This window comes from Coregonus lavaretus (genome assembly GCF_964263955.1).
Source record: "Coregonus lavaretus genome assembly, chromosome: 20".
NCBI lineage: Eukaryota > Metazoa > Chordata > Actinopteri > Salmoniformes > Salmonidae > Coregonus > Coregonus lavaretus.
The window spans coordinates 23772495-23797858 of NC_140007.1; the positions used below are offsets into that span (position 1 = coordinate 23772495).

The 25364-nt window shown below is 42.8% G+C and overlaps 1 protein-coding gene across 1 annotated transcript in view; it reads right to left on the reverse strand.

The window, feature by feature from the left end:
- Positions 1-25364, reverse strand: part of kif1b (kinesin family member 1B) — an 81081-nt gene that overhangs the window by 13279 nt on the left and 42438 nt on the right. Inside the window, exons 17-30 of the mRNA XM_084184475.1 lie at positions 20467-20645; positions 16920-17057; positions 15618-15872; positions 10573-10691; positions 9943-10028; positions 9470-9599; positions 8453-8612; positions 6310-6400; positions 6065-6183; positions 5546-5601; positions 3578-3686; positions 3404-3470; positions 2807-2891; positions 2323-2428 (exon numbers count right to left, since the gene is read on the reverse strand). Of these exons, the coding sequence (XP_084040601.1) occupies positions 2323-2428; positions 2807-2891; positions 3404-3470; positions 3578-3686; positions 5546-5601; positions 6065-6183; positions 6310-6400; positions 8453-8612; positions 9470-9599; positions 9943-10028; positions 10573-10691; positions 15618-15872; positions 16920-17057; positions 20467-20645 (1700 nt within the window). The remainder of the gene's footprint in view (positions 1-2322; positions 2429-2806; positions 2892-3403; positions 3471-3577; positions 3687-5545; positions 5602-6064; positions 6184-6309; positions 6401-8452; positions 8613-9469; positions 9600-9942; positions 10029-10572; positions 10692-15617; positions 15873-16919; positions 17058-20466; positions 20646-25364) is intronic.

Consider the following 25364-nt stretch of genomic DNA (forward strand, 5'->3'; position numbering starts at 1 on the left):
ACCAGTTGAGTTGAGTTGACTCCCAGACCAATACATGATCTATAGAGCGCTAGAGAGGGAGAAAGTCAGCAGACACGCCAGACACCTCCACCATTGAGGACCAGGTTTGTGTCCCAAATGGCACCCTATTCCCTATATAGTGCACTAAACAGGGAATAGGGTGCCATTTGGGATGCACATTGGAGTGGGGACACCTCATTTACGGAAGGGTTCATTCCACTGTGTACTTCTACTCTTAAAATGTCACCATCTCCACAGTCAGATTGTGCGGTTGATTAAAATAACGAATGGCTCTGATTGCAAGTCGCTCTGCATAAGAGCGTAACTGCAAAATTACTAAAATGTCAATGTAAATATGTGCTGCACCTACTCGTTTGTGACAACTGTGTTATATTTTTTACTTGTTTTCCCTCTGGGGACAATAAAGTTTTATTAATTGACTTTGTTGGGGTCCGTCAATGAGCAACAGACCAATGGTTTCCAATGAAAGTAGAGGAAGAAGGTGTATTTTTCACAACTCATGTACAAACTGTCTCTCTACTAACCACCAGGGGGCACTCTCTTCCCTTTTCTCGCCTGACCCTGCCCTCATCCCTCTATGACTCACGATGGCTGACACAGACGCTACGCAGGTGTAATAGACTAGTAGAGCATGCTACAAGGACGTTTAATAGCTAGTAGCTAAGCTTGCATATGGAGTGATACCGAAAAGTCACCACTAAGCCATAGGATAGCATGTTTTACAGTCATTCGTCTTTAGATTCCTATTGCTCTTGTGCAAGACAGAAGAAATTAGCAGTGTGACCTTTTCCAAAGTCAGAAAAGCCTCAGTTATCAAAAGCGTGAATGATAGGCTATGATAGCCATGATAAAGGATGAAACCTTCTTCGTTTTACAATGTGATTAATTGACAGATGAGGGCAATCAAAGAGCTCTAGAAAATAACAATTCCAAGCTAATAGGTTTGTACTGGCTAGAAGGATATTTACCAATGGGGGTGATATCAAAAGGTGTAAGACAAGAGAACACAAATTAAGAGTTATTACTACAGGCTAAGGGGCAAATCCTAAATTCCCATTGACATCAATGCATGACTAAGTAACAACTTTGATTTAAATGCAAGTTAGGATATACCCCAATTTCTATAAAAAGCCAAAGAGAGCCATAAAGCTTATTTCAGAGAAGAGGCTTTATGTTCCCTGGTTGCTGGTACCTAGCAATATCCTTATCAAGACACAGCCTGAGCAAAATCAAGAGTCCAGCCGCAGCAGGAGAAAAAAAAGAAAAAAGAAGAGAAAGAACGCAGAGAGTCAAGCAACAGAAACAATGGAGCAAATCAAGAAAGAGAGCAAAATGTTAGCACTGGAAATGAATGTGATTGCCCACATGCAATGATGTCTGTGTACATACATGCAATGCCTGAGCTCATATGCGCACAACACTGAAATGGGAAATTCCATCATTTCTGCTGTCTCTTCTAGCCAGGAAAGGCAACCTTGAAAGAAAGTGACGATTCCTTCTAATGAAACTACATGGACACAGTTATTCTGTTATGAATAACAAAACTGGTATTATGTTGTGAATTTTTGATGTATATGTCAATGATTATGTCGTAGAAAAAAGATCCTGTCACCTTCTTAAATCGGTTCTCAAAAATAAATCGGTTCTCAAAAAACTAAACAAGATTGCAATGATATTTCACACACTTTAAATATTACGTGACCCGTTGATGGTGTGATGAAAATACATTGTTCTCCGTTGGATGCCGTTTCTACTTTTCACAGAATGCCAATTCAATATCATTACCATATTTCTGTATTCATTTTACTATACAGTACAACAAAGATGTAATAATATATAATTAGAATTCCTAGACTACTATATAAATACACTATAGTCCGGTTTCTCGGACACAGAGTCTAGTTTTGGATTATAATAATAATAATAATATGCCATTTAGCAGACGCTTTTATCCAAAGCGACTTACAGTCATGCGTGCATACATTTTTGTGTATGGGTGGTCCCGGGGATCGAACCCACTACCTTGGCGTTACAAGCGCCATGCTCTACCAGCTGAGCTACAGAGGATTACAAAGGCACTTTTAATTGAGAATCTCCATTGAACATACTTCTTAGTCCAGGAGTAGGCATAATCTGTATCTGGGATAACGACCCTATAAGAACATTTATATAAAGATTTGTATGGATATAATACTCTTATATTGTATGATTATCTTCTATGCCTGCACCCTCCACACGATGAGCTAAAGCCTAGGCATTCGCTTTGGGAGCTAACGCAAGCTGATGGTGCTACTGGCGTACCTGTTAGCGTTGTGGGATGATTTGATATTTTTGGCCGAGATGATGTTGAGGGACAGGACGGCATCTGCTGCCGAGTCGTCCACCTCTGGCTTGTTCCTGATCCGACCTAAGGAAGCAAGCAACACAGGATGTTGTCATGATGATGAAGTTCTGTCTCTCCGGTAGCGTCGTCAGAAATCGGGGTTGGGGTCAATTGGAATTAAAATCAGTCAATTCATGAAGTGATCTTGTATTTATTTTTATGAATAGCTTTTCTTTCAGTTTATTTGGACATAATTTAAAATAGTTGCCCCTTTTCAATGATCTTGTCTGGGACCATTGTAAAACTGAATTCCAGCTAAATGGTCTCTCCACAAAAAGGCAAGGCCAGTTGTGTATTGTGGTACTCACATAGCTGAGGCAACTCCACATGTATTTTACATTTGTCAAATACAATTCATTCATTCAGTTGGATAGTGTATTGCCTTTATTTTGAAGCACTCACCAACAACCAGCTCACGCACGTCCTTCCAGTGGAGCTCGCTGCCCTTCTCGTGGATGAGAGTGACGGTGATCCGGCGCTGGATCCCCTGCAGCACAAGCAAACCGTATCAGTCAGTATCACAGTAGGCCAGACACAATGACCGTGAACGTGTCAATAGTCAATATCAACATCGATAGCATCATCAACAGTCAAATCACTACTATAATCACAATGGTACAATATCAAATGTACAGTACTTTTATGTAGCATTTGAGCAGTTGAAATGTACAAAATAGCATACATGTAGAATTATGTACCATACATGTACAATTCATGTACAGCTCTCAGTTTGTTAGTTTAGGAGAAGATCAAATAGATTGGAGATACATAGGCAAAGTGCTAATATGTCCAGAGTGACTTGAGACATCGCAGTATGAGTTAATAAGGGTGTTGTCCAGGACCCATATCCATAAGAGTAGGAGTACTGATCTAGGATCAGGTCCCCCTGTCCACGTAATATTATTCATTATGATCAAAAAGGCAAAACTGATACTAGATCAGCACTTCTACGCTGAGACACTTTATGAATATGGGCCCTGAGGGGTCACTGTACTGTACCTGATGCAGTAGGTAGGTTCCATGGCAGGGCAGTCCTCCACTGTGATCCACCACAGCTGGTATGTACCTACGGGAAGAAGCCAGGACAAACATAAGTCTGGAATAGCCAAACCCCTGTGTTTGTGTGCCCATGTGTGCATGCGACCATGAGTGCGTGCAGACTTGGACACTCACTCTCCGGTGGGCTCCAGCTCGCTGATCTCGAACCACACCAGCAGGTCGTACTTGCTCACACACTGGCCCAGGTTGGACTTGCTGATGGTGTTGAGCTTGGTCGCTGGAACTGGGGGGGGAAACACACACGGAGACAGCGACAGAGAGCGACAGAGAGAGAGAGAGCGAGCGTGAGACACACGCACACAAACCCATTAGACAATCTCAACAGCATGTGGTAACAGAGGGGGCTGCTGAAATAAACTCGAGAGAGAAACATGAACACTGCATTTCTTGGAAAAATAAATATGAAAAGGGAGGATGATCATGTACAGTACTATTACACACTTTTTTCTTGGAGATGTGGCGTACGTAAACAATGGTTAAACGGATAGTGATGATTACATGCGGTAGCTACTGTAACACAATAATGTGTTATTATTAGCCTGTAAACATTCACTAATCAATACTCCTTACTGTACTCAAAGGGCTTATTTCGCAAGGTACAAAACAACTGTCCAATTCTAAATCCATTACAATTGAATTAAGCCGGGAACACTGCAATCTCCATTTAAATACTATCAGGGAGTGACACTACAACAACACTGCATGTTCAAAGGCAATTACAATACTCTCAATTCTATACAAGCTCTACACTAGGGGCCGTTGGGAGGCAAAATCACAGATTACACATTAGAAGCTGTATCCTGCTGAGTTATCAACCTGCCACATCAGGATTACCTCTGCTTTTAACAGCATCATTCCTCTACAGCAGATAGAGATTTGCTATTCAACTATTCACTCAACAATGTCAGAGATTGTTCAAAGGAAACATTTGTTTTTCTGTTTGTGTGTGTTTAGGTAATGGAACTACAGCCCAAATGGCTTTAGGCCTGTATTCTCATGCTGTCTCATCTCTCTGCAGCAGACATATAGTGAGTAATATGTTTGGAACATCAAATTGCAATAAAATCGCAGTATCGAATCGCAATACATATAGAATCATGAGAATCCCAATACATATCGTATCGGCACCTAAGTATGGTGATATCGTATCGTGAGGTCCCTGGTAATTCCCAGCCTTAAAAGTAAAAGGTATGTGGCTGGTTGGTCTGTGAGAGACAATGGAGGGGACTAGGACTAGAATTGGGCTAAACAAAACTAGGATGCACCAGATCACTGAACCACACTGGCCTATGCCAACTACAGCCAGTAGACAAAGCACGACAAAAGCACAGCACAGGGCTACAGTAAAGTAGCCTGATTCCACATCTGTTTGTGTGTATATAGTCAACTCTCCTATGGTCGTTGTCGATGCAGCACAAACAGATCTGGGACCAGGCTTAGTACAGCGCATACGGCTGCTACTACCAGCTACTACTCTCACGGTTCTAATGCCCGCTGTACCAACCATGGTGCCTGGGCACAGTCAGCACGGGGCTGGTGGGCATGGGAAGGAAGGGGAAGTGAGAGAGCTGGTCTGCCCCGTCCTCCAGGCTGGCCACTGCCGTGGATGCCAGGGCATTGGCATGCTCGGACAGTGTGTCCAGCACCTGGCCGGGCACGGAGCCAGTCATCAGGTAGCGAATCAACTCTATTTTACGGGCGTGGTCTGAGACAGGGTGAAGGGTTGGTCATAGGGCGTAGGGGTGGGAGTGAATGGAAGAGAGAGGGAGTAAGAAAAATGTGGGTGAGTGGAAGAGAGAGTTTGTGAGAGCGAAATTAGAGATGGATATGGATTGAGTTGGATGGGAAGGACAAATGGAGGGTGTGGGCGAGTAGTGACAAGGAAACGGGTCATAAAACAAAAAGGAAAAAAAAAAGGAAAGAAAGAAAGAGGGGAAAATATGAGACATGCAGTTGTGACTGGATATACAGTGTGATGGCAATTTAAAAAAAAAAATTGGATAAAGGGATGGCATGATTTGCTGCAATGCTGTTCACACATTTCTATCGATACTGTCGATGTGGTACCTGTAGAATCCTTACCTGGCTTAGACAGGGGCATTGGAATAGGGTAGTACTTCCTGGCAGTCTGAGGAGGACTACAAACAAAAAAACAAAAAAAACAACAACACTACACATTTAGTATTTTGAATTGAATTGCTTTTTAGATGTTTTTGTTTGATGTCATAACTAGAGGTTTTAATGTGATGTTTTTTGGCTAATGTTAATTTGATAGACAAAGCCTTTTGAATTCGAATTAATTCATGGTGTGCTGGTCTGGAAAAAAAGTATGTAGTACTACAGTAGCAAAAGACCTTGTTAACCAATTGACAGTTGAGAGTGTGGGCCGTACTTTACTACTAGACTACCCATCATTACCAATTAATCATTAATAAAGGTATGTGGGGGTGTAGCATGAAGTAGCTCCTAGATGCTGATCTTGGATCAGTTTAGCATTTTCCCCTATAGGATTGGGGGAGGGGAAGCTGATCCTAGATCTGTATCTAGGGAAAACTTCACCCTGGAGTATACTGTATGTGGGCACGTGACCATTCAACCTACCTTATCAGGTCCTGACCATGCAGGTGCAGAGGGTGCTGCTGGTAGTGACCAAACACCTCAAACACGATGGGCTTGGTCTTGATGTACTCAATGAACGACTCAGTCACCTCCACTGAAATCTACACAACAGGAGGGTGTGGGAAAATGAATCAGCTTTGGGTCATATTTCTATACCTTTGTGTGTGTGAGATGTTTGTGTGGTGTGTGCGTGAGCGTGCGTGTTGTGTATGTGTGTGTGTACTCACATTCTGGACGTGATAGAAGCCCAGAGGAGTGCCTTTCCCAGTGTTTTTTAGAGGCTCTGTGGAGAAGGCTTCGTCGTGACGATGGAGGAAACTGAGGATCCAACAGATGACGCTTGATTATTACTACTACTAATAATAATACTGTACATTTAATTAAAGTGTTACTAAAAGGTTTATACAAATTAAAGCCAACAGGTATGATAATGATCCTGACTAAATAACAGCCATTTTGAATTTGGTATATATTAACATATATAAGCATTATAACATATTATAAAAGCCTTTTAATAAGACATCATACAGGATCATACATGCTTATAACAAGTAATAAACCATTATACCGGTCAGCCTTAAGTAAAGTGTTATCAGTACTTCTGTTCCATATACAGTATATACAGTCGTATGAAAAAGTTTGCCCACCCCTGACAATTTCCATGATTTCCATTTATAAATAATTGGGTGTTTGGATCAGCAATTTCATTTTGATCTATCAAATAACTGATGGACACAGTAATATTTCAGTAGTGAAATTAGGTTTATTGGATTAACAGAACATTTGCAATATGCATCAAAACGAAATTAGACAGGTGCATAAATTTGGGCACCCCAACAGAAAAATCACATCAATATTTAGTAGAGCCTACTTTTGCTAAAATAACGGCCTCTAGACACTTCCTATAGCCTCTAATGAGTGTCTGGATTCTGGATGAAGGTATTTTGGACCATTCCTCCTTATAAAACATCTCCACTTCAGTTAGGTTTGATGGTTGCCGAGCATGGACAGCCCGCTTCAAATCATCCCACAGATTCTCAATGATATTCAGGTCTGGGGACTGGGATGGCCATTCCAGAACATTGTACTTGTTCCTCTGCATAAATGCCCGGGTAGATTTTGAGCAGTGTTCTGGGTCGTTGTCTTGTTGAAATATTCATCCCCGGCGTAACTTCAACTTTGTGACTGATTCTTCAACATTATTCCCAAGAATCTGCTGATATTGGAATCCATGCGACCCTCAACTTTAACAATATTCCCAGTACCGGCACTGGCCACACAGCCCCACAGCATGATGGAGCCCCCACCAAATGTTACTGTGGGTAGCAAGTGTTTTTCTTGGAACACTGTGTTCTTTTGCTGCCATGCATAACGCCCCTTGTTATGACCAAATAACTCAATCTTTGTTTCATCAGTCCACAGCACCTTATTCCAAAATGAAGCCGGCTTGTCCAAATGTGCGTTTGCATACCTCAAGCGACTCTGTTTGTGGCGTGTGTGCAGAAAAGGCTTCTTCCGCATCACTCTCCAGTACAGCTTCTCCTTGTGCAAAGTGCGCTGAATTGTTGAACGATGCACAGTGACACCATCTGCAGCAAGATGATGTTGTAGGTCTTTGGAGGTGGTCTGTGGGCTGTTTTTGACCGTTCTCACCATCCTTCGCCTTTGCCTCTCCGATATTTTACTTGGCCTGCCACTTCTGGCCTTAACAAGAACTGTGCCTGTGGTCTTCCATTTCCTCACTATGTTCCTCACAGTGGACACTGACAGCTTACATCTCTGCGATAGCTTTTTGTAGCCTTCCCCTAAACCATAATGTTGAACAATCTTTGTTTTCAGGTCATTTGAGAGTTGTTTTGAGGCCCCCATGTTGCCACTCTTCAGAGGAGAGTCAAAGAGAACAACAACTTGCAATTGGCCACCTTAAATACCTTTTCTCATGATTGGATGCACTTGTCTATGAAGTTCAAGGCTTAATGAGCTCACCAAACCAATTGTGTGTTCCAATTAATCAGTGCTAAGTAGTTACACGTATTCAAATCAACAGAATGACAAGGGTGCCCACATTTTTGCATAGCCTATTTTTCACATCTGATTTAATTTCATACAACTTAATATTGCTACACTAAAAATCTTTGTCTGGACAATACCCCAGTACTCAGCTTTTATTAGAAAATGAATGGCATGCCACTGTGATCATTTTCTGTGACAATTATTATTATGCAGCCTCAGAGGGGTGCCCAAACTTTTTCATACGACTGTATACGCATGCTTTGACAACTTCACAACAGCCCTGATCCTAGATCAGTATGGCAGCGGTGCACGTGTGCTCCAAGGCCTGTGTGATCTGATGACAGCTGACAGACTCACTTGAACTGGCAGAAGATGTCAGCATACTCCGGGAGAATGCCGCTGGCTTGGAGCACAGTCACACGGAAGGTAAAGATACTGCCCACCTCCAGTTGGCCGGCCAGCCCTTCGCCGCGACTGAGCTTAGGGTCAACCAAGTTCCCTTGATCCAGCTTCAGGTCTGTCACAAAACACCCACAGCAGAGGGTTAGAACATGCAGTGGACATATACAGATGCATACCAAGACAAACAAAATGTAAAATGTTTTGTGTTATCCTCAATATTTTTTAGGACTTTATTGTTTTATTGATAGAGACAGGTATAAGGGGAAGGGAGATGCAGAGGTGAGAAGGCTGACGGGGCCGGGATTCTATCCAACGCAGGCAGGGCGACCATACATGTGCCAGAGACAGCGGCTTTAACTGCTACACCTACTCTCTCTACTTCCCTCCATCTTTTTCTCTCTCCCTCTCCTCCTTCCCTCTTTATCTACAGTTCAAAAGCTCAATAAAGTGTACAATGACAGGAAGGTTTATGGTCAAAGTTTATCATGTTTTTCTATCAAATGGCTTATGTGGACTATTGTAAATTGCTTCGCAGGGAAACTAAATATGACTGCACCAACCAGATGTCACTTTAGACTCAGTTTCACATAAGCCAATGACATTTAGTAATTGAAATCAATTAGATTTGTATGACTGAAGGCCATTTCCAACACTTGTATCAAACTACTTAAATTCATCCTCCACCTTCAATAAGAACATCTGCCACCAGTGTTTCCCTATCATTGTAGAGGCGGGACGCCATCCACCCCTCCCCCGCCTACAAACATTCGGTTGAAAATGTTGGTTTAAGAGGCCCTGGTTGTTAATTTGGGTGCCTTTGCAAAGCCCCACCTAGAAAATAATCTATGGACAACACTGTCTGCCACTATTAATTCCCACTCTATTCACGCCATTGGCCAGCGAGATGTAGGCCTAATATTTACGAGAGGAGAGGTGAGGGTCTTGGAGCTGTGCTGGTCTCTCCTTCCTTACCCATGTCATTGATTCTGTTCTGCTCCTCGGAGGGGGTGATGATCTCTGAACTCTGACCCTGGCCCTCCACGAAGCGCAGCTCCTCCAGAGAGAGGCCAGAGCGTGTCATGACCGTGGAAGGAAAGTCATTCTGATGGGAGGGAGGGAGAGAGAGAGAGGGAGAGTGAGAGAGGGAGAGTATGAGAGAAAGACAGAGCGAGAGGGAGAGAGAGAGATATTAGCATATAGTTGCTTTGGTAGTGAAACCGTTTTTAAAAAACACTGGGAAAATGTTTCTGATCAAAAGACACATGTATTGGGAGGTGTATGGAATATTGCAAGTAGACAAGATTAAGCCTAGTCCTGGACTAAAAAGAACTTTGAATGGAGAATCCCCATTGAACATGCTTTTGAGTCCAGGACTAGGCTCAATATGTGTTCGGGGAAACCGGCCATAACAGTTTTTTAAATGAGCTCGTCTGACGTGGCCTTACCTTTTTGAAGTACTCATCGTCAAAGGATATCTTGGCAGTTCCCGACTGTCTCACTCCTGACCCGTAGTCTGGGGCCTCCTCGTCAGCTACAAAGACACATTATACAAGTCATTGTCATCGTGTTCGTCAGCCCCAGTTATTAACGTGGTGTGTTGACAAGAGCAGACTCATCTCTTCAAAGAGCACAAAGCAGTCAACTCTGGGAATTCTCTCACTCAGTCGCTAGAAATCTCTCTGAGGCCTTTGAACATTTATTCCAGTCATCTGATTCATTGTAGAGTTAGACCTGGTATTTTCTTATATACAATTGTTTTGTTGTGGTTTTAGTGAATGCTGTCTGGGATTAGGGTGCCTTGTCGCGTTCTATACACACATTCTGTTACATTTTACCTGGATACATACTCAAGGAGCAGGACTGGACAATTATGTGACATTATATAACATACCAATTTAATTAACAAAGTGTCTCAGAGTAAGAGTGCTGATCTAGGATAAGTTAGCCATTTAGATAATGATTATATGTACAGGAGATCCTAGATCAGCACTCCTGCTCTGAGACGCTGTGTGAATACAGGCCCAGGTCTGAGGAGTCTTGTCAAAAAGGGTGTGTGTAGATAGAACAGTACTCACCAGCGATGGCTTGGACACCGACACGCAGGAAACCGCGCACGTCGCCCTTCTCTGTCACTATGGCGACACGATGGACCAGGGGCACGGGGTAGAGCAGGTTGCTCAGGTATACAAAGGCTCTATGGGGGGAAGGAGGGGGGAGAGAGGTGAAGATCTGACCCTACAAGCCCCTATTGTGGTCTGCTTTTGTCTCACAAGGCTTGGGTCAAATTAATTTATATTTAAGTCAATAAAAAAATGGACATTTTATTACTTTCTTAACTTGAAGGCGGTAACATTTAGTTAAAGGGTTCATAACACGTTCATATCACATAACATATCTGTATCTATTGGGTTATAAATAGCCAATGTTATGGAGTCCTTATGTACAGTGAGGGAAAAAAGTATTTGATCCCCTGCTGATTTTGTACGTTTGCCCACTGACAAAGAAATGATCAGTCTATAATTTTAATGGTAGCTTTATTTGAACAGTGAGAGACAGAATAACAACAACAAAATCCAGAAAACAAACGTATGTCAAAAATTGTATAAATTGATTTGCATTTTAATGAGGGAAATAAGTATTTGACCCCCTCTCAATCAGAAAGATTTCTGGCTCCCAGGTGTCTTTTATACAGGTAACGAGCTGAGATTAGGAGCACACTCTTAAAGGGAGTGCTCCTAATCTCAGCTTGTTACCTGTATAAAAGACACCTGTCCACAGAAGCAATCAATCAGATTCCAAACTCTCCACCATGGCCAAGACCAAAGAGCTCTCCAAGGATGTCAGGGACAAGATTGTAGACCTACACAAGGCTGGAATGGGCTACAAGACCATCGCCAAGCAGCTTGGTGAGAAGGTGACAACAGTTGGTGCGATTATTCGCAAATGGAAGAAACACAAAAGAACTGTCAATCTCCCTCGGCCTGGGGCTCCATGCAAGATCTCACCTCGTGGAGTTGCAATGATCATGAGAACGGTGAGGAATCAGCCCAGAACTACACGGGAGGATTTTGTCAATGATCTCAAGGCAGCTGGTACCATAGTCACCAAGAAAACAATTGGTAACACACTACGCCGTGAAGGACTGAAATCCTGCAGCGCCCGCAAGGTCCCCCTGTTCAAGAAAGCACATATACAGGCCCGTCTGAAGTTTACCAATGAACATCTGAATTATTCAGAGGAGAACTGGGTGATAGTGTTGTGGTCAGATGAGACCAAAATTGATCTCTTTGGCATCAACTCAACTCGCCGTGTTTGGAGGAGGAGGAATGCTGCCTATGACCCCAAGAACCCCATCCCCACCGTCAAACATGGAGGTGGAAACATTATGCTTTGGGGGTGTTTTTCTGCTAAGGGGACAGGACAACTTCACCGCATCAAAGGGACGATGGACGGCACCATGTACCGTCAAATCTTGGGTGAGAACCTCCTTCCCTCAGCCAGGGCATTGAAAATGGGTCGTGGATGGGTATTCCAGCATGACAATGACCCAAAACACACGGCCAAGGCAACAAAGGAGTGGCTCAAGAAGAAGCACATTAAGGTCCTGGAGTGGCCTAGCCAGTCTCCAGACCTTAATCCCATAGAAAATCTGTGGAGGGAGCTGAAGGTTTGAGTTGCCAAACGTCAGCCTCGAAACCTTAATGACTTGGAGAAGATCTGCAAAGAGGAGTGGAACAAAATCCCTCCTGAGATGTGTGCAAACCTGGTGGCCAACTACAAGAAACGTCTGACCTCTGTGATTGCCAACAAGGGTTTTGCCACCAAGTACTAAGTAATGTTTTGCAGAGGGGTCAAATACTTATTTCCCTCATTAAAATGCAAATCAATTTATAAAAATTTTGACATGCGTTTTTCTGGATTTATTTGTTGTTATTCTGTCTCTCACTGTTCAAATAAACCTACCATTAAAATTATAGACTGATAATGTCTTTGTCAGTGGGCAAACGTACAAAATCAGCAGGGGATCAAATATTTTTTTCCCTCACTGTAGGTAGCTCTTCAAGTACCTTTTAGGGGCATTCCTAACATCCACTGAAGTCAACTAACTAACTGAACATTTTACTGAAGCAGAAGTTAGGATTTAACCCTTAGTGAATTAATAGATATTTAAATGAATTTGACCACAACTCAATGACAGTACAGCAGGCCCTAAACAAGTTAAGCTTGGGCCATCTGTGTCGTGACAAGACATCCTAGTCACATGGAAGGGGTGTAATATGATAACCACAGGAGATCTAAATGAGCCACTAACCAATCACTATGACTGATAGCAATGACTCAATTGACATTCGTGCAAGGGCGAGGCACAATTTTAGTTAAATTCATCAGACGATCATTGAAGTGATTGAGGCCGTGTCCCAAATGGCACCCTATTTCCTACATAGTGCACTACTTGTGACCAGAGCCCTATGGGCCATTGTCAAAAGTAGGGCATTATATAGGGAATAGGGTGCCATTTGGGATGCACCTTGCTGTTATGTTAAACTGAGAAATGCATTTTATCACAAATTAAAATAGATATTTCAGAATAGACAAACACACAAAATAGACAAACTGCTGAAATCTAAATAGACAACAGATATTGCAGCAAAAATTAAACCAATCTCTTTCAGCCATGTTGTTGGATGGTAAAACAGCAATACAAGCTAAATGAAGATCAATTGAAATGCAGTAGCCATAGCTGACTCGCTTGTTATGTCGATGGGCTTTAGTCACACATTGACGTGTTATTGCGTTGTGGGGGTTGATTTGCAGCGCCCCCGATGCCCTAACTCTCCAATCCCGCTCTCCCCCTCCCTGTGCAGGAGAACTCAAGGCTGAGGCAAAGGAGAGGAGAAATGTAGCTCAAATATCTGAAGTCATGATGACGCAGGTAGGGCTGTTAACAGGACATACTGGCTGGGCCTGCATCGATCTGCCGCCTGACTCCGAGTCTGCATTCCAAATGGCACCCTGTTCCCTACCTCACGCACTAATTTTGACCAGAGCCCTATGGGCCCTTGTCAAAAGTAGTGCACTATGTAGGGAACAGGGTGCCATTTGGGATGCTGCCTGAGACTAGATGCGGTGGCTCTGACATCTCAAATACAGACTTTGAGTTTATTCAGATGTACTATAAATACGTGTAGTATTTCTTACCACTAAGGTTATTTACTTGATATCATTAATATGAATTTCAAATCAATCAAATCAGTATCACCTCCACTACTACAATTATAAATGTCATCATTGTTATTATATGGGTAATTGATATCATTGCCATTTTATCACACACACACACACAGTTAATAAATATGACTATGGACATTGACGAAAAAAAAAAAGCAAAGAAAAATACAATTAAAATAAAAACAAAATTAAAATAGTAAAATAATAAAATAAGGTAATGAAAATGAAAAATAATAATCACCAAAACAAACAGACAATGAATTAGCCACTACAGATACCACAAAAACAGATGAGTTGTAGGGTGAAGTTGCCCCTACTGTATACTGGGTCAGTTTAGTATTTTCTCCACTAATAGGGATTGGGGGAGGGGAAGCTAATCCTAGATCTGTACATAGTGGAAACTTCACCCGGGAGCGGGGAATGGTGGCACCTGGAGCAGGGAGGTATTAAGCCATAGAAATAGAATGTCATAGAATGACATTCTATATCTACAGTTGAAGCAACACACCTGGAGGATGACGTGCTGGCTCTATTCTATTCTAGAATATTCTACTCTGCCTGCCTGCCTTGATTCTAAATGAGGCCTTACAAATAAGACACAGCTCCATAGCAGTGTGACACATTATGAGTCTTTTCAGTCTACCATCTTGCAGAATGCAATACATAGAAAAGGCTGGGTCCCAAATGGCACCCTATTCCCTACACATTGCACTACTTTTTTATCAGCAATAAAGACAGCAGTGCACTTTATAGGGAATAGGGTGCCATTTGGGACGCAACCAGGGAGACATGTCTCAGATATCCTTGCATCATTGACACTGAGTGGATGTTTGAGACTCACAGTATGAATAAATGATAACTTGTTTATTTGTTTTATAGGTTGTGTCAGACTAAAACCTCCATGGCCTGAAAATGTTGTAAAACTTCTCTTGATTACACATTCAACCTCACAAACACTCAGTTCAGAGCACTCAATTCAATGAATGAGACATGATTAACATTAGCAAAACCCAACCGTTTGAGGTGTAAATTCACTACTCAACACACAAGACAATTTTGATGGTTGGGAATACGTTTCAATTATTTCATCAGCACTAGAATCGTATATGGCAGCCAAATAAGAAAAGACGCCTTTAGTACCACCGAAGCTACGCTTCACAGCGCTAACTACCTTATGGGGCCTAAATGCATGACTAAGTGAAAATTCGACTTCCAGTGCGCTCCAAAAGTATTGGGACAGTGACACATTTGTTGTTGTTTTTGTTCTGTACTCCAGTACTTTGGATTTGAAATGATACAATGAGGTTAGAGTGCAGACTGTCAACTTTAATTTGAGGGTATTTTTTGCCATATTGGGTGAACTGTTTAGAAATTACAGCACTTTCTGTACATAATCCCCCCATTTTAGAGGACCAAAATTATTGGGACAAATTAACTTATATTTGTATTAAAGTATAAAAAAAGTTAAGTATTTGGTCCCATATTCATAGCACGCAATGACTACATCAAGCTTGTGACTACAAAATGCACAAATATCATACCCCCAAGACATGCTAACATCTCACCATTACAATAACAGGAGAGGTTAGCACTTTTGGGGGAGTATGATATTTGTGCATCTAAGTCATTGTATCATTTCTAATCCAAAGTGCTGGAGTACAGAGTCAAAACAACAACAAATGCACTGTCCCAATACTGTTGGAGCTCACTGTATGTGGACTAAGTGAACATTTAAATGAAAGTTTAAGTTAGTATTTGCCCCTGAGTGAAATGAGCCAGCACTCTCTTCTCCCCCTCCCCCTCTTCCAGAGCATGTGTGATGTCACATGTGACACGGTCACAAAATGACCAACATGGCGGTTCAGCATCATCATCATGGACGGTCACCAACCTTCCCACCAGTATGAACCAGGGGGAGCGGTCGTAGAAGGGATCCTGGCCGTCGCTGAAGATATCCGAGCCCTCCTCGGTGCCAGCATCCGAGCTGGTGTCGTCCACGAACGCCTCGTCATCCAAGTAGTCCGACATCTCGCTCTGTCGCTCGTCCGCCAGCTCTGTGATGTCTGAGTCGGCCGTGGAGAAGGTGGGTGAGGGCGTGCGGTCGGCCAGCCGCTGCTCGTTGACGCAGCCATGGAAGATGGGGGAGCTAAGGGTACAAGGGGAGGACAGGGAGGGAGGGTGATGGGATGCAGGGAGGCAAGCAGCCAAGTGAAGGTAACAATGGAGAGTGTTATAGTTTGGCTTGAGTGGATTGTACTGTAATGTGAAAGACTGACTTGAAGGTTAAAGTCTGTCATGGTGCACAGTTGGAGAGGGATACACTGGTCTCAGTTGGTAGAGCACGTTGCTAGCAACGCCAGGGTTGTGGGTTTGATTCCCACGTGTGACCAGTACGAAAAAGTTAAATGTATACAGTCACTACTGTAAGTCGCTCTGGATAAGAGCATCTGCTAAATTACTAAAATGTTAAATGTATATTGTTGACACATTGTCCATATTGATCAAGTTAAGTTAATACGAAAACCAGCACTTGAATTATAAGAACAAAAGCTTACTAACATTTGTTAGTAGTCTAGTGTTAACTTTACGACTAGTACTAGTCTTATTTAACTGAAACACTACATCACAAGGAACAAACATAATTGTTACATTTGTTTTTGTACAAAAACATAAGGCGTAGACATAGTGGTTAGTAACAAAACAAGGACATATACATGAAATGACATTGATAAAAATGAAATTAAAGAGAAAAAACAAAATCACCAAATGAAAATAACAACTGAAAAGTGAAATGTTATAAGGGTACAAAGAAAACAAATATATAAGGGCACAGAATGTAGCTACCAACATAAAACATAGATGAATCTTGCTTATTGAAAGATATGAAATAATTAAAACATGTGGCTATAAGGACAGAAAATGAATCAATCCAACAGCACTGGGACATAAAAATGAATAATGGAATCACGGAAGTGTAAATGGACTCCATTTCATGAACTATTCATGAAAGCTCCTCAAAACAGCTGAGGGTATCCGTCCACAAAACAAAACCAACCGCTTTGCTTTTCAACTCCATAAAGCAACTCCTTTACATCTAAAACACCCAACCAAAGATAGCAGAATCAACAAATAGAAGTCTAACAAAAAAAATTGAACAAAGGAATTGTTATAGCCAGTGTTGCATCGTACGTACCTCCCCACCAATTTGAACCAATGAAAGCGGTCATAGAACGGGTCATTTCCTGTCAGAGCCCCGTCGTTGTCGTCCTGATTGGAGGAAGCCATTTCCCCGGCGCGGTCGTACATCTCTCTCATCTGGTCCAGCCTCTGCCTGCAATCACATCAGAGTTCCACTTGGATTATTTTCTTTCCACCTTTTCCTTTCCAGCACTGTTCCAGACCAGCAACTATGGTAGATTAATGTGTAACCAGGCCAACACAGTAAAGCTTGGCTCAGTTCGGCTTAGCCCAGTAGCGTGAACAGTTTGTTATTATTTTTCACCTTTATTTTGACAGGGAGTCATGTTGAGACCAAGGTCTCTTTTACAAATGAGCCCTGTAATTACACAATAAATATCGACCTACGTGACATCAAAGAGGGCCAGCCAACCTTCTGGTAGAGAACGCAGTCATGTGTACTAAATTAGTCAACTGTAATAAAACATAGAGCGCTATGATAAACTGCATCTAACGGCTTTAATGAAGTGGCAGCTGCATTCATATATAGACAATGTCGCTATAGTCTAGGACCGGTAGGAACGTCAACTGAATGATCTGCTTTCTACTATAGAAGAAACCCATTTTAATTCTCAGCATTAACTAACTGATCAATATGCTTTTTAAAAAGACAGCTTTTCATCTAGTCAGATACCCAGATATTTGTAGGTCGGGACACGATCAATGTGGGCACGATCCAAAGTACATATGCTTAAATCAGAGTTATTATTGTGTCCTGCTTTATTGTGTGCTGCCTGTCAGCTACTTTTTGAACCAATTACGCGCAGCCTGATTCAGGCCAATTGCGGACTACCTTTGAATTAGTAGAGTGATCCACAGTATCGAAGGCCTTTGACAGGTTAATGAAAAAGGGCAGCACAATGTTGCCTTAAAATTTACTCCATCATTTATAACCAGTGAACCAGCAGAGATGCTGTGACCTGGTCTAAAATCTGACTGATACATTTAAAAGATAAGACCTTAGCTGAGAATGAATCAAGGATTCTAACATTTTAGCTAGGCAAGAACGTTTTGTAATAGGGCAATAGTTATTTAGGTCACAAGGGTCACCACCTTTGTGAAGGAGGAGTATATGAGCTGCCTTCCAAACCTTGGGGATAGTACCAGATATAATCGTCAGGTAAAAAATATGGGTTAATGATTCTGCAATCAAAAATGGAGGATAAATGTTTTAGAGACAACTCAGGGTCTGGAATACAGGAGATAGTGGATAACTCAGTGTGGAACAAGTTGGGTACAAACTCCTGACGAGTAAAGTTTGTAAAATGTATCTTCTTATTTAAACAGGGATTTATATTTTGCAGTTTGGTAACTCTAATGCATACTATGGGACAATGATCGCTGAGATCATATGCAAAGACACCACTACAGAAACATGTATGGGGTTATTAGTAAGAATTAAATCAATCAATGAGGAGTTTGCAGGGTTTTTCACAGTTATTATTGTGGGTTTTGAGATCAATTGAGTCAGGTTAAAATCAATGCATATACACTTTAGTTGATCAGATATAGCATCAATATAACTGGAGTGCTGATCTAGGATCAGTTTAGCCTTTTAGATCACATTGAATAGTATATGGACAGGTGTGACTTGATCCTAGATCAGCGAGCTTTATGAATATAGGCCCTGGACCCTTTATCATACACCTCACTTAAGGATGCCAAGATGGATGGCATCACTGATATCATAAGTGGGCATGAAAATCCAGGTAAGCTGTGGCAATATCATATGAATCCAAATCAATCAATCCAGGAAGTGAATTGAAACCCGTGTAATTGATCATCTAAACATCCAAAGTAAATGGGAAATTTCCAGTTAAAAACTGGACACAAGTAATTTTTCCAACAATTGTTTACAGACAGATTATTTCACTTATAATTCACTGTATCACAATTCCAGTGGGTCAGAAGTTTACATATACTAAGTTGACTGTGCCTTTAAACAGCTTGGAAAATTCCAGAAAATGATGACATGGCTTTAGAAGCTTCTGATAGGCTAATTGACATAATTTGAGTCAATTGGAGGAGTACCTGTGGATGTATTTCAAGGCCTACCTTCAAACTCAGTGCCTCTTTGCTTGACATCATGGGAAAATCAAAAGAAATCAGCCAAGACCTCAGAAAAAAAATTGTAGACCTCCACAAGTCTGGTTCATCCTTGGGAGCAATTTCCAAACGCCTGAAGGTACCACGTTCATCTGTACAAACAATAGTACGCAAGTATAAACACCATGGGACCACGCAGCCGTCATACCGCTCAGGAAGGAGACGCGTTCTGTCTCCTAGAGATAAACGTACTTTGGTGCGAAAAGTGCAAATCAATCCCAGAACAACATCAAAGCACCTTGTGAAGATGCTGGAGGAAACAGGTACAAAAGTATCTATATCCACAGTAAAACGAGTCCTATATCGACATAACCTGAAAGGCCGCTCAGCAAGGAAGAAGCCACTGCTCTAAAACCACCATAAAAAAGACAGACTACGGTTTGCAACTGCACATGGGGACAAAGATCGTACTTTTTGGAGAAATGTCCTCTGGTCCGATGAAACAAAAATAGAACTGTTCGGCCATAATGACCATCGTTATGTTTGGAGGAAAAAGGGGAGAGCTTGCAAGCCAAAGACCACCATCCCAACCGTGAAACACGGGGGTGGCAGCGTCATGCTGTGGGGGTGCTTTGCTGCAGGAGGGTCTGGTGCACTTCACAAAATAGATGGCATCATGAGGAAGGAAAATTATGTGGATATATTGAAGCAACATCTCAAGACATCAGTCAGGAAGTTAAAGCTTGGTCGCAAATGGGTCTTCCAAATGGACAATGACCCCAAGCATACTTCCAAAGTTGTGGCAAAATGGCTTAAGGACAACAAAGTCAAGGTATTGGAGTGGCCATCACAAAGCCCTGACCTCAATCCTATAGAAAATGTATGGGCAGAACTGAAAAAGCGTGTGCGAGCAAGGAGGCCTACAAACCTGACTCAGTTACACCAGCTCTGTCAGGAGGAATGGACCAAACTTCACCCAACTTATTGTGGGAAGCTTGTGGAAGGCTACCCGAAACGTTTGACCCAAGTTAAACAATTTAAAGGCAATGCTACCAAATACTAATTGAGTGTATGTAAACTTCTGACCCACTGGGAATGTGATGAAAGAAATAAAAGCTTAAATAAATCATTCTCTCTACTATTATTCTGACATTTCACATTCTTAAAATAAAGTGGTGATCCTAACTGAACTAAGACAGGGAGTTTTTACTAGGATTAAATGTCAGGAATTCTGAAAAACTGAGTTTAAATGTATTTGGCTAAGGTGTATGTAAACTTCCGACTTCAACTGTACCTTAGGAGACCAGGGTCGTCTGTATTCATTAGGTACCAAATGGAAGAAAACGGATTGAAACAGGGAGGGACTACCTGGAATTGCCCAATAAGAAACTAATTTTAATTTTGTGTTGCAAAACGTTTTGCTAGTGTGCCCTAATGAACATGACCCATGGTCTTACTTGAGCTTCTCCAGGGACCAGTAGTGCGTGGCACCGTTCTTCAGGTCCTGTATCTCCACGGCCACCACAGTGCGGGGGAACGGGCGTGAGTCGCGCTCCTTCTCCAGCTCGGCGGGCGAAAGCTCCGGAGGTAGCGGCGAGTACAAGGTGTCCGTCAGCAATACGAACTGGAACTGCACCTGAGAGACAGGGGAGATGGAGAGGGAGAGGTCAAAAAGGGAGGAGAGGTCAAAAAGGGAGGCGGGGTGGAGGGAGCACAGAGAAGGGAGAAAAAACCATTGAACTTGACAAGGTTGAGAGTAGGTAGAAATCATAAATCTACCCGTCCTACCATTTTCAGTCCTGCCTGAGATAATATGTTCAAGCAAAGAACAACAAGGGGTATAAATAATAGGAGAGTAGAAGCTAGTAATAAATAAAGAGCAGTAGGAAACCTGACAGACCACTCCCCTCCACCATCCATCAGTCTGTTCCAACAACCTGACATGTCTATAATCAGAATAGAAATCAAGCTCCTCTAGATGGGTCAGGCAGACCATGCGTGTCCCAAATGGTACCCTATTCCCTATATAGTTCACAACAGGTCCCTACTGTCCATCATCGGTTTCATCATCTATAGGGAGCCATTTGGGACGCATCCCTTAAAAGACCGGCAACAGTACGGTGACCGCCGGCTTCTCTGATTTATCTGAGATTCCAAGGTTGCGTCCCAAATGGCACCCTATTCCCTTTATTGTGCTCTTCTTTTGACCAGGGAGCTCTGTTAGTGCACTATAAAAGGAATAGGGTGCCATTTGGGACACATTCCATGTATTCGTCTTCATCTCAAAGATCACCTTCCAACATCCATAATTTAAAGGGTTCAGCATTTTCTCCCACTATCCACCTAATATCTTGTTACGATTGATGCTCATAAATCGTGAGCGTCCATCGCGGCTGATTTGAAACACTCAACAACATTGTGGTGTCCTTCCCTGTGACATCGTCACAAGTACAGTACCAGTCAAAAGTCTGTACACACCTACTCATTCAAGGGTTTTTCTTAATTTTTTTATTTTCTACATTGTAGAATAATAGTGAAGACATCAAAAGTATGAAATAACACATATGGAATCATGTAGTAACCAAAAAAGTGTTAACCAAATCAAAATATATTTGAGATTTGAGATTCTTCAAAGTAGCCATCCTTTGCCTTGACAGCTTTGCACACTCTTGGCATTCTCTCAACCAGCTTCATGAGGTAGTCACCTGGAATGCATTTCAAATCAAATCAAATCAAATTTTATTGGTCACATGCGCCGAATACAACAGGTGCAGACATTACAGTGAAATGCTTACTTACAGCCCTTAACCAACAGTGCATTTATTTTAAACAAAAAAAGTAAGAATAAAACAACAACAAAAAAAGTGTTGAGAAAAAAAGAGCAGAAGTAAAATAAAGTGACAGTAGGGAGGCTATATATACAGTAAAATAAAGTGACAGTAGGGAGGCTATATATACAGGGGGGTACCGTTGCAGAGTCAATGTGCGGGGGCACCGGCTAGTTGAGGTAGTTGAGGTAATATGTACATGTGGGTAGAGTTAAAGTGACTATGCATAAATACTTAACAGAGTAGCAGCAGCGTAAAAAGGATGGGGTGGGGGGGCAGTGCAAATAGTCCGGGTAGCCATGATTAGCTGTTCAGGAGTCTTATGGCTTGGGGGTAGAAGCTGTTGAGAAGTCTTTTGGACCTAGACTTGGCACTCCGGTACCGCTTGCCGTGCGGTAGCAGAGAGAACAGTCTATGACTAGGGTGGCTGGAGTCTTTGACAATTTTGAGGGCCTTCCTCTGACACCGCCTGGTATAGAGGTCCTGAATGGCAGGGAGCTTTGCCCCAGTGATGTACTGGGCCGTACGCATTACCCTCTGTAGTGCCTTGCGGTCAGAGGCCAAGCAGTTGCCATACCAGGCGGTGATGCAACCAGTCAGGATGCTCTCGATGGTGCAGCTGTAGAATTTTTTGAGGATCTGAGGACCCATGCCAAATCTTTTTAGTCTCCTGAGGGGGAATAGGCTTTGTCGTGCCCTCTTCACGACTGTCTTGGTGTGTTTGGACCATGATAGTTCGTTGGTGATGTGGACACCAAGGAACTTGAAGCTCTCAACCTGTTCCACTACAGCCCCGTCGATGAGAATGGGGGCGTGCTCAGTCCTCTTTTTTTTCCTGTAGTCCACAATCATCTCCTTTGTCTTGGTCACGTTGAGGGAGAGGTTGTTGTCCTGGCACCATACGGCCAGATCTCTGACCTCCTCCCTATAGGCTGTCTCATCGTTGTCGGTGATCAGGCCTACCACTGTTGTGTCGTCGGCAAACTTAATGATGGTGTTGGAGTCGTGCCTGGCCATGCAGTCATGGGTGAACAGAGAGTACAGGAGGGGACTGAGCACGCACCCCTGAGGGGCCCCCGTGTTGAGGATCAGTGTGGCAGATGTGTTGTTACCTACCCTTACCACCTGGGGGCGGCCCATCAGGAAGTCCAGGATCCAGTTGCAGAGGGAGGTGTTTAGTCCCAGGATCCTTAGCTTAGTGATGAGCTTAGAGGGCACTATGGTGTTGAATGCTGAGCTGTAGTCAATGAATAGCATTCTCACGTAGGTGTTCCTCTTGTCCAGGTGGGAAAGGGCAGTGTGGAGTGCGATAGAGATTGCATCATCTGTGGATCTGTTGGGGCGGTATGCAAATTGGAGTGGGTCTAGGGTTCCTGGGATTATGCTGTTGATGTGAGCCATGACCAGTCTTTCAAAGCACTTCATGGCTACAGACGTCAGTGCTACGGGTCGGTAGTCATTTAGGCAGGTTATCTTAGAGTTCTTGGGCACGGGGACTATGGTGGTCTGCTTGAAACATGTTGGTATTACAGACTCAGTCAGGGACATGTTGAAAATGTCAGTGAAGACACTTGCCAGTTGGTCAGCACATGCTCGGAGTACACGTCCTGGTAATCCGTCTGGCCCTGCGGCCTTGTGAATGTTGACCTGCTTAAAAGTCTTACTCACATCGGCTACGGAGAGCGTGATCACATAGTCATCCGGAACAGCTGGTGCTCTCATGCATGCTTCAGTGTTGCTTGCCTCGAAGCGAGCATAGAAGTGGTTTAGCTCGTCTGGTAGGCTTGTGTCACTGGGCAGCTCGCGGCTGTGCTTCCCTTTGTAGTCTGTAATAGTTTTCAAGCCCTGCCACATCCGACGAGCGTCAGAGCCAGTGTAGTATGATTCAATCTTAGACCTGTATTGACTCTTTGCCTGTTTGATGGTTCGTCGGAGGTCATAGCGGGATTTCTTATAAGCGTCCGGGTTAGAGTCCCGTTCCTTGAAAGCGGCAGCTCTACCCTTTAGCTCAGTGCGGATGTTTCCTGTAATCCATGGCTTCTGGTTGGGGTATGTACGTACGGTCACTGTGGGGACGACATCATCGATGCACTTATTGATGAAGCCAGTGACTGATGTGGTGTACTCCTCAATGCTGTCTGAAGAATCCCGGAACATGTTCCAGTCTGTGCTAGCAAAACAGTCCTGTAGCTTAGCATCGGCGTCATCTGACCACTTTTTTATTAACCGAATCACTGGTGCTTCCTGCTTCAGTTTTTGCTTATAAGCAGGAATCAGGAGGATAGAGTTATGGTCAGATTTGCCAAATGGAGGGCGAGGGAGAGCTTTGTATGCGTCTCTGTGTGTGGAGTAAAGGTGGTCTAGAGTTTTTTTCCCTCTGGTTGCACATTTAACATGCTGGTAGAAATTAGGTAGAACGGATTTAAGTTTCCCTGCATTAAAGTCCCCGGCCACTAGGAGCGCTGCATCTGGATGAGCGTTTTCCTGTTGATTAATGGCCTTGTACAACTCATTCAGAGCAATCTTAATGCCAGCATTGGTTTGTGGTGGTAAATAGACAGCTATGAAAAATATAGATGAAAACTCTCTTGGTAAATAGTGTGGTCTACAGCTTATCATAAGATACTCTACCTCAGGCGAGCAAAACCTCGAGACTTCCTTAGTATTTGATTTTGTGCACCAGCTGTTGTTTACAAATATACACAGACCGCCGCCCCTTGTCTTACCAGAGTCAGACGTTCTGTCCTGCCGATGTAGCGTATAGCCTGCTAGCTGAATGTTATCATTGTTGTCGTTCAGCCACGACTCCGTGAAACATAAGATATTACAGTTTTTAATGTCCCGTTGGTAGGATAACCGTAATCTTAACTCGTCCATTTTATTCTCAAAAGATTGAACGTTGGCTAGTAGGATTGATGGGAGAGGCAGTTTACTCGCTCGCCGTCGGATCCTTACAAGGCACCCGGATCTGCGTCCGCGATATCTCCGTCTCTTCCTCACGCGAATGACGGGGATCTGGGCCTTGTCGGGTGTCTGTAGGATATCCTTTGCGACCGCCTCGTTGAAGAAAAAATCTTCGTCCAATGCGAGGTGAGTAATCACTGTCCTGATATCCAGAAGCTCTTTTTGGTTATAAGAGACGATGGCAGAAACATTATGTACAAAATAAATTACAAATAACGTGGAAAAACACACATAATAGTACAATTGGTTAGAGGGCTGTAAAACGGCAGCCATCTTCCCGGCGCTGTAAGTAGGTGTGCTTTGTTAAAAGTTTATTTGTGGAATTTATTTCCTTCTTAATGCGTTTGAGCCAATCATTTGTGTTGTGACAAGGTAGGGTTGGTATACAGAAGATAGCCCTACTTGGTAAAAGACCAAGTCCATATTATGGCAAGAACAGCTCAAATAAGCAAAGACAAACGATAGTCCATCATTACTTGAAGACATGAAGGTCAGACGCAAAAACCATCAAGCGCTACGATGAAACTGGCTCACATGAGGACCGCCACAGGAAAGGAAGATCC